At 45.7% G+C, this 16,093-nt stretch overlaps 1 protein-coding gene across 2 annotated transcripts in view; it reads right to left on the bottom strand.

Moving 5' to 3' along the window:
- The window catches only part of EFCAB6 (EF-hand calcium binding domain 6), an 803,637-nt gene that overhangs the window by 502,336 nt on the left and 285,208 nt on the right, over positions 1 to 16,093 (bottom strand). For both annotated transcript variants that reach the window (XM_078673866.1, XM_078673867.1), the window contains exons 12-13: positions 10,308 to 10,478; positions 5,413 to 5,481 (exon numbers count right to left, since the gene is read on the bottom strand). In XM_078673866.1, the coding sequence (XP_078529992.1) occupies positions 5,413 to 5,481; positions 10,308 to 10,478 (240 nt within the window). The remainder of the gene's footprint in view (positions 1 to 5,412; positions 5,482 to 10,307; positions 10,479 to 16,093) is intronic.

The raw sequence follows: 16,093 nt of genomic DNA, 5'->3' as shown, positions 1-16,093 counted from the left end.
GAGAAGGCCGGGGAGACTCAGCTCCTCCCCCCCACCCCACCCAGACCCCGGTACAGAGATACCCTCTGCTCAGATAGCGCCCTGGGCAAAACCAGCAGAAAGCACGGACACTGCACAAGCGCTACTTCACCGCCTAGAGCCTCCAAGTCTTTCAGGAGGCGCTAGTTCCAAGTAGGCAATTGTTATCTACTTGGAACTAGCGCCTCGTGATAGATTTTGAGGCTCTAGGCGGTGCACTAGCGCTTGTGCAGTGTCCGTTCTTTCTTCTGGTTTTGCCTCCTCCTAGACTCGTGTGCATCGCACCCTCATGATAACTTTCAGAGCACGCACAATAAAATGAAGGGCTTCTAGGAGCTTGGAGAACAGTCCTGGATTTTGACGAGAATGTCAAATGTACATGCAGAATTCCAAATGGATAATTCTGCACAGTGGATGTCCATTTGTGTCAGATTAAAACATAGAATTATTTTCTCTTATGTAGTTATAATTAGAAGGAATATTTATTCCATGAAGTAACCGCTTTCTAAAAACGATGTTCGAATACAGGAGTGTTCCTTCTCAGCGCCAACTTGACCTGAAGCTTTTGGAGCGCTTTACACACGCATCACTTACATTGCCTGACAGGCCCTTTATTCCACTGTGCATTTACCCCGTGGGTCGGTGCCCTTGGGGGTGGTTTTGAAAGCCCCGGGCCGCTCCCGGTGTCCCTGTCACTTTCCGCAGGCCGCAGCTCCCCCATTTTAACTGCAGCAAAGAGAGGCGTCGAGAGAGATATATAGATGGGAGGGTGGGCATAGGTAGAGAGAAAGCGATTAGCGATGGAGAAGAGAGAGAGAGGCGAGAGTGGATGGGCTCAGGGAGGTATTGCGCAAAGAGTCGAAGGGGGGGGGGGTAGAGAATGTGGTGTTAGGGGCCAGAGCTGTATCTTTGAAATTGGGAAACCCAGGTACAAGTTTTGGCGTCTTCTCAAAATCCTGCACTTCTGGACAAATTACTGAATCTCCCCGTGCCTAAAAATACCACAAAAAAATTAATGAGACATTGTGTAGTTGGTGCTGTAGCATGTTGGTGAAACTGCGCCCATGAGAGTGACGTGGTTTCTATGGCTGTACGTCAGACGATCACATATAGAAATATTCTCTGACATGCACATTGTCTGGTTGGGTGTAGATTTTTTAAATTATTAACCACATGGGGCCCTATTTTTCAGAAGGGTATTTGGACGCTATATTTTGTCAGCGTTTGAGTGGTGCGCTATACTTTACAGATGACTCTGCAGCTGAAACTGTTTGCAGCTGTACTGCAGTCGGGCCGTGCCAGCCCTCGGAGACCAGCCTCTTCACACGTCCCCCCTGTGCTGTGATCGTGTGAACGAGCAGTCCAGAGACGTGTCCGGCTGACGACCTGGCGGTGGCGCTCCCAGAGGTGTCTGCGCCTCGAAGAGGTTCGGTCAGCCGTGAAACAACACCCCCCCCCCTTAACTCTGTCACACCGCGTTTGTAAAGATGTGAGGGCCTGGACTCCATCACTAGCGCTGCTGGCCTGGCATGGATGCTCCCGTTTCGCAGCGCTAGCTGCGTCACACGTTCCCTGCCCGCTGTCCATGTGGCGGTGCACTTTGTTCAGGGTGGAGAGCGGGCAAAGGTTGCACGTGGCTCGGAAGATATCAGGCGCAGGCAAGGCAGAAAAGGCGCCTTCTGCCTCAGCGGTGAGAAGCGAGAGATGTACGTGAACCCCAGCAGGGATACTTCCTCTGATGATTGTGTCAGATCACTCACCAAGCAGGAAGGCGGGTGCCGGCTCAATGCCGGACCAGATTCGGGGGCGTTCCCGGCTTTCGGCTGACGTCGCGTGACGTCGGCAAAAGCCAAAGAATCTCGGGAACGCCCCCGAATCTGGTCCGGCATTGACGGACAGGCCCCTCGTCCAATGGCTAGGCTCCATTTATGGAGCCAGCCAATGAATGACGAGGGCCGACCCAAACCCACACTACAGTTCTCATCAGGTTTTCGCCTGCGCGAAAAAGATGCGCAGAGCGCATCTTTTCGCCAGGCAAAACCTAAAAATGGCACTTTTAGAAAGTAGCAAAAAGAACAATTGATGGACAGAATGCTGATCAATGTCAAACATTCACCCCAGTACAGAGATCTGGGCCTAAATCCATAGTTTTTACGCTTCCCATGCCATTCCAGTTTAAACCCAGCCATATGAAAATCAGTATTGACCCGGTTCCCCATGGGAACAGTCCAGCCCGTACTGCCAGGCCAGGTCCTCCCTGGACTGGAAACAAGCATCCTGGACCGGTGTCTGGGCACCAAGTGGGATGGGTATGCTCAGACGTGGGTCCCGTGCTCTCCATGCCACTGGAATCCAGCTAGTCTGGCTGATGAGGGGTGATGCCCAAAAACAAACCAGTCCCAGGATGCCTGTTTCCAGTCCAGGGAGGACCTGGCTTGGCAGTTATGGCTGGACTATTCCCATGGTCTCTTACGCAGATGACACGCAGCTGGCGGTCACACTGAGTGGGGACTCAGACCTGGAGGCTCCCAGGTTCTGTGATGGTCTGCGGGAAGTGGCTAACTGGATGAATTCCAACTGTCTCCAGTTAAACACCAAGAAGATGGAGATTATGGTGGTTGGTAAACAGGTGGCTTTGTGGGGTGACAAATGGTGGCCTTCGGAGTTGGGTGTGACTCCCCTCCCAGCGGCAGAGATAAAAAACCTGGGGGTGTGGCTTGATCCTTCTCTGAGTTTCATCTGTCATACCAAGAAGGTGGCGGCTTCTTGCTATGGCATCATCAGAGGACTTCGACCCATCCTCAAATTCTTTGATGCACCCACAAGACAGCTGGTGGTCCAAGCATCAGTGCTGTCCAGGCTGGACTATGCCAGCTCCCTATTGGGGGGGGTTAACCAGTCAGAATTTCTGCGGCTCCAGCGGGTTCAAAACGCTGCGGCCCGACTGGTGACAGGTCTGCCTAGGCGGTGCTCGGTGTCCAAAGCCCTGCGCTCTCTCCACTGGCTCCCTATGCAGCAGAGGATTAGATTCAAGGTTCTCTGCCTTGCATTTAAAATCCTCAAGGGTACTTCCCCACAAATCTTGGAGAAACTGCTGATCCCCTATGTCCCCTCTCGCACTCTTAGATCGCTAGGCCAGAACTTAGCAGTGGTCCCGCGTTTTAAGTTGAGCAGAATTGGTGGCCGCTCCTTTCGAGTCCTGGCAGCGAGCTGGTGGAATTCTCTCCCTCCACAAATCCGGGCCATCGATGAGCTCCTTCAGTTTAGACGGGCTATCAAGACCTTTTTATTTGTTTAGCTCATCTGTTGTGTCTCTTCTCCTTTCTGCCCGCTTTTAATGCTGTGTTGTGTTTACCTTCTCAAAGCGCCAGGACGCCCCTTTGCTGGGGCAGCTGTGCGCGGTACAAATAAAAATAACATAACATAACATAACATGGGGAACAGGCTCAAGACTGATTTGATTATGGCTGGATCCAAACTGGGGTGGCGCGGTGAGCAAAAGAACAATGTTTTAACCCAGATCTTTGTGACTGGTGTTGAATGTTTGCATTGTTCAGCATTCCGTTCATAAATTGTGCCTTTTGCATTTGTCGCCCTAAGTGGAAAGGATATGCCCAGACGTGGGTCCCGTGCTCACTGCGCTACTGGAACCAAGCTTGCCTCGCTGATATGTGGTGATGACCCAACCCGGTCCCAGGATGCTTGTTTCCGGTCCAGGGAGGACGTTCTGCTCTACAGCTAAAATCCATTTCAGTAGTCCTTCATCAGAGGGGTATCCATCCTCGTTGAATTGTCTTCGACAACAGCCCTCTGCTTCGTCACCCTGCAGTTTTTCAACTTCAACTTTGGAGAAAATGTCCGACCGTACAAATCTTCATTGCGGCTTTGACCCAAGGCCATCTGACGACGACGCTCTCTCCTCGGACGCCTCCTGCAGCCTTGCCAAGCAGAACTTTACCTTATCAGACATTTTTCTTCAAGAATTTTTATAATTCTGGAGGTAAGCGCTGTTCGGGTACAATCCACTACTTGTATCTGAACCGCTTTCCATTGTGGTCGGTCTTAACTTTCAACTTTGACTCAGTCTCGCATGGCTAGATATTAGCAGTTGGTGCTTCAATGTTTTAATCGGGATTTAAAAAAAAATCATAACTCTGATTCTACTCATTGGATTTTTGTTGTTTTGGTGTCAAATAATTTGTATAAATGTACTCTATTTTCCTAAAATGGTTTAGGATTTTTCTTGTGTTTTGTGTTTTCACTTTATTACTGTTTGTGTGCAGCATAAATGCTTTACACATTGTCTCTAAGGTAAGCCTTACTGCTTCTTGTGTCAAGCTACCCTGTGTGAAGCTAAAAGGCTAGCACAGGGAAACCTTGACCAGGAAAGTGAGTTCCTTTCCCTTAAGCTGAGTAAACATGCCATCAACAAGGTAGCACCCGCACGGAGGGAAAGAGTTAGGAACAAAGGCAAGGGGGCCCGTGGTTTAATTAGGTTTTAAGAGGGAAGAAACAAACACAGCACTAGTTCGAGAGAGCCTGGCGTAAAGCATATGATCCAGGGGCTCTTTTGGATTACAAAGCAGTGTTTGCAAACTATAAAAAAGCTGTCATAGCCAGGAAGGTGGAATATTATGAATCTAGGATCCTGGCCGCCGACAACAAACAGAAAGAGACCTTCTGGATCTTAAAGGAGCTGAGGCAGTCACAAGAATGGAAACTCCCGGTACAGCTCTTGGTGGGTTGGCTTGAAAATCAGTTTCTGATCCTGAAGAGTCCTTTGATGTTAGAGTCACTGTTTTTACAGGCACCAATGCAATTTGTTTTTATTTGCCATCTGGAGCTTGGCACCAATAAGATGCATAAAGCATGAGCCAACAAGACATTAAGACATGCAGAATCGAGATCCATGTCCAAGTCAAAAACATAGGAACTCCTCCACAAACATTCCTGATCCTCTGAAGAAGTTTACATATGGGTCATGTCCAGCAGCAAGGTGATATTTCTGGGTTTCAATTGTAAATCCCAAATTAAAGCAATTCATGTATGAGATAAAGATTTAAATGTGTGATGATAAAACATAGATTACAGATTTAAGAAATCCCTCATAAATTGCAATACAAGCACTCTTTTGGAGGTGAAATGATATGCTAAACAGCCAATAAATGAGGTGAGAAATATAACTCTCTGGGATGCAGCTGAAGCCTACTCTATGTATATGTAAAAGAACTGATAACAATGTCAAGCCAGGTCTAAACAAGGTCTAAACAAAATTTCAAAAGGCTTTACATCCAGATTGACAAAGGCAAGGTGAGAACACAGGACACAACACAAATATGATGGAATAAAGCAGAAAAAGAACCATTTTAAATCATAGTTTGCAATATTACTTACAGTATGCCAGGCTAATACAACAGGTTTTTTCTTCACTGGGCTTGTTTCCTGTAAGTGTGTACGGCCCATCTATTTGTAGAAATATGAAAAGCAAGCGCTTAGCAAATTATAAGCTGAATATAGATTCTGATATACATTCATTCTAATCTTGCCTGTAACAGTAGATTCAAGTTTTCTAATTAATGCAGGGATTCACCATCTTGTATGATTTCATGTGCTGACATCAGGGAACAGCCTTTACCATGAAGGCTGAACAACAAACAGCCTTTACAACGAAGGCTGTACTACGCAAGCTCTTAGGCGCATATGCCTTAACCGCGCATGTGCGTGGTTAAGGCATATGCGCGGTAGGGCTTGCTGGAGGACGCAAGCAGGAAGAGATTGTTGTGAGGTAAATGGGGTTGGGGGTGAATCGGGAGTAGTTTTCTGGGGTGGGTCGGGGTAGTTTTGAGGACTGGGGTAGGTTCAGGGTAGTTTTCAGTGAATGGGGGGGGAGGGGGGGTTGGGATAGTTTACAGGACTCAGGGGACTTTTTAGGGTTCATGGCGGGAGCAGGCATCGTAATAGCACTTAGGACTTAGGGGGGGCAGGGACGATTTTAGGGCTTCAGGGCTTGGGGACCGTTTTAGCATTCAGGGTGGGGGGCAGGGTCATTTTTAGGGCTTAGGGGTACTTTTTAGGGATATGGGGAGGGCGGAGGTGAAAAAGTAACTAGGGATGGGGGGAGTGGGGTACTTTAGGAACTCAGGATCAGGTGCAGGGGTCAGAGGATTAAATTCTTAACCACAAATATGTATTTACCAAAAATGCCTTAACAACACGTGATTTATTGTAAAGGCATGCGTAGTAAAGGCATATTCGTGATTAAGAATTTTGTTGTTTAGACTTCGTGGTTCTGGCATGCATGGTAAACGCATTGATGGTTCAATCATACAATCCTGACATCAAAGCACTATATTCAAGGCATGCGTATTGCACACCCTCTGCTGACACCAGTTGCCGAGTTTTTCAGTTACATCCTCAAATACAAGGCAATCAAACCCTTCCTAAAGAAGAACAAGACAAGCTAGGGTGGATAATGTCATGCTGTGCAGTTCCTGGGATAAATGTGTTTCTAAGGATATTGTTATGTCCAGAGGTATTCCTTTATCTCTACAGGTGCATCAATTTAAATTCTAATGGTGGAGTTGTGTGAAGTTCAGTTCTCGAGATTTGTTTGCAAAAACAGTTTTTGCAGGAAATAATTTTTTCCTCAAGTGTTTGATGTTCCAAAACTCAAAAAACACCCCCTAAATTTGGGGAATTTAACATTGTCAACATCACGCACCTGTTTTAAAATGGTCACATTATATCAAGGCAACTTTTGATGTGCTTCTGATTGGTAGGCATTAGCCTTGACAGCTTTAGCATGGTCATCTCCTAATCTTTTGCCTTCACCCCTCTTATTTATGTGGAATTCCTATTCGCTGGCCTTAGGACTGTGTGAAACAGCTCACCAGTGCTAAAGTGCCTGTACTCTCTCCCATAAACATGTCAGAAATGGCTTAAACCCAATTGGAACATTTCATTTACTTTTAAGCCCCTGGTAAAGTTGTGCCCTGAGTACCCAGGGCCTGCAAATGAATGCTACTATTGGGCCGGCATTAATATCAATGGGGTTACCCAGGACTGTACAGAACCTGGGGACAGTTGCAGTATACGAACAATGGTTCTGCTACCTATATTCAGGAAAATTTCAATTATTCTATCAAACCCACCAGTCGGGGGGATGTCCATTCAATGAAGAAATAACAAATAGATTCTCCCAACTGACCTAATTCACTACAACTAAGCAAATCATGAATTTCTTGTATATTAAAGGCACAACATATACACACACATAAAATTATTTTCAAAATCAATACACATAAACACAATACAAATACAGTGCATAAATTATTACATACAGAAATCACAAAACAATAAACTAAACACACAATTTTCACATATAAATATTATATTGTATTGTATTGGGTTTATGTCCACTTTGATGTACAATTCTGAAAATACAATTTTTCTAGAAAGTTAGCCTTTTCTTCTCTTAAAGATTTGGTGCCTGCAGCCTGTCCATGGATCCCATGACTAGGTATAGCTAGCAGTTGGAACCTGTGTATTGCTCCCAGACAGTGAGACGGAGGGAGGATAGGTATTGGCCGAACAGGCCACTCTGACTTAATGAGGGGGTGGAGCTGTCACCTATCACACTTGCACAACACAAAGGCCCTGCTTGAACACACTCACAAAGGATTTGTCACTAATCTTTTGTGTCCCCGGACAAGCAGTGGGCAGGGCAGGGAAGAATGGGATGCCCGACACCTCAGGGGAGTAAAAAAATCCATAACCTTCTCCTACATCAAAGTGGACATCAGGAATAAATAATGGTGCCTCAAACCAATACAAGTCTGGACTTTTGGAAGACTCAAAAGAAGGACTGTTGTGCTGCTCTGCTGCAAGAAGGACTGCCACTCTGCTGCCCTGCTGCCCTCCTGCCTAAGTGAGAAGGATTGGACCTGCATCTTGGACCCAGGACCGCCAGAGTGACTCCAAGGGCTAACTGGCGGGCCTCCTCATTAGAGCCTCGGGGATAGAACAGGCTCCAACAACCTTGAAACCAGACTATGGACTCTGCTAACTGTGAGCCTTGCCCTTCCAAGTGGTGCCATCCCAATCCTGGACCCTTGTAAGTGGGCCTGAAGGTGCAATGCCAGGCCAGCTGTGGTACCAGAAGAACTGACACAGTGAGACGTAGCCCCTCTCAAGATTCTGCATCGAACAACTGTGCAAAACATCCCTGTTATAGGACTGCGCATTGCAGTCCCACAGCTCATTGGAACTGCTGTTCCGCAATGCATCTCCATGCAAGGACGTTGCATTGACCACCAGTTCCTCAGCTCTGTCACTGCACAGCGCACCTCGCATCGCCCACCGCAGCATCCTCGAACCACTGCTGCACAACACATCCCCACGCAAGGACCTTACATCACCTCGGTCACACTCCATTGTAGTCAGCCAAAATTTGTGAGTTTGTCGTCCCGGTCTGGAGCAACCAGTTAAACAAAGATGGCGCTTTGTGCTTTTTGGTTCTATTTGCACTTAAATTGTCAAAATTGCATATCTTTGGTTCTACTGATTCAATTTTTCTCGTGTTGGTCTTAAATTATTTAATAAATGTTATCCTATTTTTCTAGATTGGTGTGGGATTTTTCTTTTGTTGTGTTTCATTTTATTACTTTTTGAATTGCTGCATAAATACTTTACACATTGCCTCCAAGTTAAGCCTGACTACTCTGTGCCAAGTTACCAGAGGATTGAGCACAGGTTAATTTGAGGTTTGCTTGTGACTTCTGCATGACAACAATTGTGGTTGCTTTCACCCCTTTAAACCAGTAATTACATTTCTTACAGTAGGAGTGCAATATTTCATTATATTCCAGGACTACGCCTCTCCGATCAGTATTTAGTATAATGCACCTCATCTTTCAGCTGCAGATATCTAGATTAAGGGCCCACTTGACATGCAAAAGTGTAACATTAAGTGTGGAGTCCTGTCACTCCGTCAGGACATACTTTTACACTTTTTGGCATTCACAAAACAGGTGTAATATGTGGTAAGCCATGTCAGGCGCTGGTTTCCAGGAATATTATTACCCCAAACATGACGCTTTTAAACCTGCCTAATCCCTGTGTGCGAAACGGTACGTAGCGTACAATTCCACACAGTGGGAAGGGCGTCCAACTGTAGAAAAACACTTGCATTTCTTTTAATTTCTCTGTAGGGGAAATATTTCTACCGTGGAGAAAGTGTTTATCTTGCGCCCCGCCAAATAGGGTGTTCCCCTTTCAATCCTAGAAGGGGGCTTACTCACGCCCTTGAAAGGAGTAACTGTCTGACCATTTTCAGGGTGGGGAAGAATTGGGTTCCAGTTTGTCAATGCCCACGATCCTACATGTTTGTGGGTGTTCACGAACAAACAAGCCAAACCATGCCTTGTAACAGTCATTTCTCTCACTTTGTATGAGATTTACTACCAGTGGCCGCCGCTATTTAGAGCACGGTGGGGCTGGGGGGAGCCACACACGCAAACTCACTCACTCACACCCATGCATTCACATGCACACCCCCCCATTCCATCACACACTTACATATACATATATATTCATACATATATATGCACACATCAAACATTAAATAGAAACATAACACTAGCCTTCTGCAGCATATCTAGAAGAATGCCTCAGAGGTTCCAGGAGGGTTGGGACAGCAGCCTCCTCTCAGCCTATGAGAGAAAGCGGACATCCATACCTCATCACAGAGTGGGATGGGTCAGAGAGAGTTGGTGATCCTTCCCCACTTTGTGACGATGTGTCAGTGATAGACATTCGACTCTGGGCACTTCAAGGCTTAAAATTAAAGTGTCCCGGTCCAAAGCTATCAATGACGCTCCTCCTCATCATGAGGGAAAGGTACTCCATGTGCTTTGCCAGGCTGAAGAGGTCCAGCCCACAGGATTTGTGACACCTTTAGCCTGGCAAAGTTCAGCTCAGGCAGCCAGGTCCCTCCATGTTTAGCGTATGTATAGGACCTGGCTGCCTGACCAGAACATAAAGTGTCTGTCAGGCCTACCTTTCCTCACAAAGATCACAAAACATGTTATGATTTCTCCCCATAACAAATGTGAACCCTTGCTGACTTATTTACATTTCCAATAAAGAGGAGGTGACGTTTGAGAATTACACACACATCTTCCATGTTTCGGGGATTGTGAAAATGTATATGTTTTGACTAAAGCTTTTGACATAAAATATGAATGCTAAAACCAAAAATCCCCCATTAAAGAGGCAATACGATCACATACCAAGGATTCATGTTCTTCAAAGAGTTGTAAAAACTGATGGTAACTGAGAAATCCTGTGTGCTCAGGATCAAGGATAATCATGAGTTCCTTGAATTCACCATCTGTTATCCGAAACACTGTGCAATCTAAAATACGGCGAAATTCCTTTCTGGTGACCTTTCCGCTCTTACTCTGTAAAACAGATATAGCTTGATCATACATTTGTTTCTGAATGGAAAATATACATAGATATGCCCAGGTCATTAACTATGACACAATGTCCTAAGCAAAAGTACATTTTGCAAAGCATCATAATTTTCAAAAAATGAATTGAAAAGGGCAAAGCAAAGTGGATAAACCTACAAACGAACTAAACTGACATCAGCAGAAGCTTGGTACTAGGCTTAGGTAATATTTTGATCAGGGTCTGTTTTATAACAGCTTTACAACAGCAGATGACTAAAAACACAATAAACAGATTACTTACCTCCGGTGACGGTTCTTCTGGAGGATGCTAACCGCAGATTCTTCACCTTTAGAATGTCCCCAGTCACCAGTCTGCATCAGGTTGATTTAAAACATCAGCATAGCTCCCATGCACTTGTAGGTGGCACCATGCAGCTTCACGTTGGCTTCCTTCTGTCCTGGAAGTGGCAAACTAAGCTGCATATTAACGCCACCCCTGTGCACCAACATCAGTTTCATTCTGGACCCCGCCTGTGCCCTCGGACAAAGACGTCAACAAGAATCAGAGATACCAGTGGGCAGATTCCTAAGTTGGGACCTTTTGAGCTTGGAAAAGAGACCATTCCACAAAATGGCAAGGTGGGAAGGCAGTGAGGAATTTGTGGTTAGATAAGAATATCCACCAGAAAGATCATTAGCGAATATAAGTAACTTGTTCTTCAGATGAATACATCTACCCGCAGATTCCTCACCTTTAGATTAAATATCGAAGTCTTAACTCCCAAGGTGGTGGGTGTGCACAATGGCTCAAGAAGAAAACATTCCAAAACTAAAGAGGGGCCCTGAATCTCAATGGGGAGAAGGAAAAACCCTCTAAAACCGATGGTGTGAAATGCCCTTCCCGTTGAACCTGGCTTTCATGGCAGTAGGGCTTTGTGAAAGTGGTCTCTGATGCCCATGCCACAGCCTAACAGATATCAAGAACAGGCACTCTGTGTGACAACACAGTGGTAGCAGTCTTGGCCCTGGAAAAATGGGCCCGAAATCACTATGGAGGCTCCATCTTGGCCAATGCATAGCAGATCGTAATGTAGAGAACTATCCACCTTGACAAAGTCAAATCAATGGTCTTTGTTGTGATCAATGAAAAACATCAAGGCTCCCTCAGGGTTCCAGCTGAAGGAGTCTTTCATTCTCTTTCAAAGGTGAGGCGGAGCAAGGAACATTGGGAGGATGATGGATTGTGGCTGCACTTAGAGAGCTGGTAGCTCACTCAGGCAATCAATAGACGTTATAAAGACAAGGAATACCGTTTTCAGACTCGGGGGGCATATTGGACAACTGTGCTTCAGCTTGAAAGGAGTACACATGAGGAAAATAAGGGCAACATTGAAATCCCACTGTGACATCAGAAAGAGTTTGGGGAAAACATATGTGTTAAACCATTTATAAACCTCATCACAACAGGTGATATCAATTTAAACAAGGAAGGCTGGTCCGGCGAATGCTAAAAGGCCACAAGGACCAACAAATAACCCTTGATGTTGCCCACTGGAGGTTCTTGCTGTGCCAAAGATAAAAGAGCCAACAAATATCCAACAGTTGACCAGTAACAAGACGATAAAATGGATGCTCATCTCCTGGCATTGATATACTTTGTAAAGGGATTCCCGACAGCAAAGATGACATCCACAACTTTAGGAGGAAGACTTAATGCAGTCAACTGTCACTGTTCAATTTCTATGCAATGCAAAGAGGTGCTGATTGCGCAGTTTCATGTGGAGGACCCTGCCCTGCTGCTCCAACAGGAGATTGTCCTGAAGCATTACCCTGATCAAAGACAGATGCTCATGCCCAGAAGTTCTGGGTATCAAACTTCCCTGGCTAAAACCAGATCCACTTGGATGAATTGAACCTTGTCATTCCTGATTATCTTCAGAACCCGGGACAGGAGAGACAGCTATGGAAAGGTGTATAGGAGTTCGGTGCTCCACTCTAGGTCGTATGCATCTCTTAGAGGCAGCCTTCTTGGAAATCCCAGTATAACAACGTTTTGACACTGCCTGTTCTCAATGGTGGCAAAAAGACCTAGGGAACTCCTCATTCCTGAAGATACCCTGTGCCACCTTGGAATATAACCACCATTAGTTATTTGCCAGGTACAGCCGGCTGAGTTTGTTGTGAGTTCCCTTTAAGACCTACTTATTTCTCCCTTATTTTAGCCTAACCAAAAGTTGCAGCCTGCTTTGCTTTGCACGTTACACACAGCATGTTGTTTTTGTGCCACAATAATATTTTAGAAGTACAATGCACATGTTTTTATTTTTGGGTTCTTTTGTCTAGGACTCTGAAAAAAACACACATGGTCGAACAACATTGGCCCCTGTTTGTCAGGGATCAATTGGCAACTTAGCTTGGCATTTAGATACAGCATTACCCCACATCTGCATTTCGAGTTGAACACCTCATATTATATACCAGAGACTTGCTCTTTGCAGACAGAGAGTGGATCTTCTTGCAAGGGGAAAGGTCTTAAGATGAATGTGCCAGCTTTGCGCTACCTGAGATGCAGATTAACTAATTACAAATGCCAGGCATGGTGGCTGGTTCTATTCCCAGAGACCTCTGATATAACACTGTATCCACATAGTGAGTGAAGGGCAGATATATCATTCACCATGGTAGGACTTCTCATCGTATATAGTTTACTTCTAATGCTAATTACTGTGCTAGCATGGATATGTTTTCTAATTGCTGCACAGTTGTTTCATAATAGAGCACAATAGTTTCAATAAATATTGTAAACTTTCCTCATGTATTTCTTTTGTTTATTATGGACATGCATGAGTGAGTAAACCAAAGATGACTATCTCTTTCCACGGTTCCCCTGGTGACTAGACAGTTGTGTTCTGGGGTGCCAATTTACCTGTTACTCTGTGAAGGTTAGGCGGGACGGTAAGGAACTATGATCAAGTTGGATGAGGGCCAATAGGTACTGATGTAGTATGATGACTCAGTCCCTACATTCTGATGTCCTGTGGTCCCAGGCATAGTTCTGTTTCCAAACAGAATTCCTGCAACATTACCCCCCTCTAGTATGACCACTTCCTGTGAAGTGTGGAAAACCTCTGGACCAGAAGGCACTATTCTCCAAAAATCAAGAGGAAGAAAATCTCTACTTGGTATGTGTGTCTGTTTAACCCAGCCTAGAGGAGTGTGGCTAACTACTGACTACACTCCCCTTCCAACCCCTCTTCTAATATAATTAGTGGGGCTCCCATCTGGCTAGAGATCAAGGAAGTGGGGGCTGGTATGGGTCCTATGACATGCTATGCTATAAGATTTATAGAGCGCATGGCGACACAATGCTATCCCAGCACTAGCCGAGAAAGGAGGCTATTCCACTAAGGTCAGAGGTATTATCTAGAAATAACTTCTTAAAAAGCCAGATCTTGAGAGCTGTACAAAAGTTCAGTTAATTGTCCATGGATCAGAAGGGAAGGGAGTTCCAAAGGTTGAGCGCAGTAAAGCTGAAAGACCGTCCTTCCCTTCTAGCTCTTCTAACAGAAGGGACGGTGGCCCTGTTTAGGATGGAGGATCTATGTAGCCTGTTAGGAGTGTAAAGGGTAACAAACTGACATAAAATAGGAGGACCTTGCCCATGTAAGGCTCTATGAGCAGTGCACAGAGATGTAAATTCAATTGTTAGGGCAATGGATAGCCAATGAAGATCTATCAAACCTTGTCTGGCTGATTCAAACCTGTGAATCCTGAGTAGCGTGTGTGCACCAGCATTTTGAATGACTTGTAGTTTCTGAGTAACTACCCTGGGAGTGCCCAGACAGAGAGAATTGCCATATTTCAGGTGAGAGAAAATCAAAGCATGAACCACCAGCCTCCTCGAGGTCTGAGTCAGCAAGGGCAGAATCTTGTGCAACATATGCAGGATTCTATCACAACTGGTTGTGAATTTGGTAGCTTGGGTTTCCACAGTCAGTGTTTTATCAAGCTACACGCCAAAATGTTTTATAGCCATTTTAGCAGCAGAGGGTGAGCCGAGACATACTAGCCAACCAAGAGCAAGGTTAGGGAAAGAATTGCTCCAGAGGATCATGTGTTTCGTTTCAGCTCCATTGAGCTTGAGACAGGATTTATTTATCCAGCTGGCTATCTGCTCCAAACAAGGCCCCAGGGTGGATGGTGACGGATCCAAGTCAGGGGCAGGTGACAAAACTAATGAAAAACCCTACCATTGTGAATGATATATCTACCTAAGCCTATCCTCACTACGTGAGCACAGCAATCTATCAGAGATCTCTGGGATTAGAATTAGCCTGCATACCTGCCATTTCTAGTTAGGTGGTCTGATCTCAGGTTGAACAAAGCTAGCGTGCCTATCCTGGGACCTTTCCCCTCTGCAAGAATCCTCCTCCAGGGGGAGCTCTATTCGAGAGGGAAGCCATTGACAACCGATTTGAGACCCTGTTCACGGTCAAAGCTAAGGATTTGGCACCCTTATTTTCACCAAGTTGTCGTGCTGCAGAACGCCATTAGCTCAAACTTTTAATCCAGCAAGCCTGAGGACCTGCCGACAAGCACGTCGAAGAGACAAAACACCCAAAAAAAAGACTAAGGGGCTGATTACGAGTATGTGGTGGCGGTCCAACCACAGCCACACTGCGAGGCTGCCCACAGTATTTCGAGTGTGGCGATCGGACTGCCACAGGACCGCTGTGACTGCCAAGGATCCAGGATCATGCGGTGTTCACACAGTGGTCAGAGGCCAAAATATGCTGCCGGTGCTGCAGCGGCACTGCCGAGCATATTTCAAGTTGTTTCTCCACCGCCCTTTTCATGGTGCCAAAAAAGGGTGGTGGTGACGCCACAAAAGGGGCCCTAATATAGCCCCCTGCAGCCTTTGGATCCGGGGGTGCATGCAGGGCACATGCAGTGCCCCCCTGGATTTCCACCCCCTGTTCCTGCGTGGTGTGGCAAGTATGCCACACCGTGCAGGAAGGTGCAGTCAGCTGTCTGAGAGCAGCGGTCTGCATGTTAGGTTCTTCTAAAAGCTTAAGAGAACACCGTTGTCAGACTGCTGCAGGACTGCCTGGCAGACCGGGACTAAAGTCCTAATTTGAAAGGAGGTCGCACTACGGCTTCAGCAGTCCCACAGCAGAAAACGCATTGCACAGTCCGCTGTAGGACCGCCAAACTTGTAACCAGCCCCTAAGTCTGAATATAAAGCTTCATCGCGCTCGGCCTAAAACTTTGACTTTGTCCCTGTTGTGCACCTCCTAATGGTCATGAGTGGTGCTTTGGGCTTTTTGATGCTATAATGTACAATTTTTTATTTAATGTTTCAAAATGTATATCTCCGGTTCCCTGCTTTGGGTTCTTGTCATTTAGGTACCATTTTAAAGATAAACATATTCTCAAATTTTATAAATTGTTGTTGGATTTTCATTGTGTTGTGTATTTCACTTATGTACTGTTTTAGTGTTATTAAATGCTTCACACATGCAATCTCCTAAGTGAAGCCTGACTGCTCGTTTGTCAAGCTACCAAGGGTTGAGTAAGGATTAATTTACTGAGTCTTGACTGGACCTACTGGTGATTATGGT

This window comes from Lissotriton helveticus, chromosome 1_1 (genome assembly GCF_964261635.1).
Source record: "Lissotriton helveticus chromosome 1_1, aLisHel1.1, whole genome shotgun sequence".
Lineage (NCBI taxonomy): Eukaryota > Metazoa > Chordata > Amphibia > Caudata > Salamandridae > Lissotriton > Lissotriton helveticus.
Note: the sequence above shows the minus strand (reverse complement) of the source record. Positions and strands in the feature narration are given on the sequence as shown.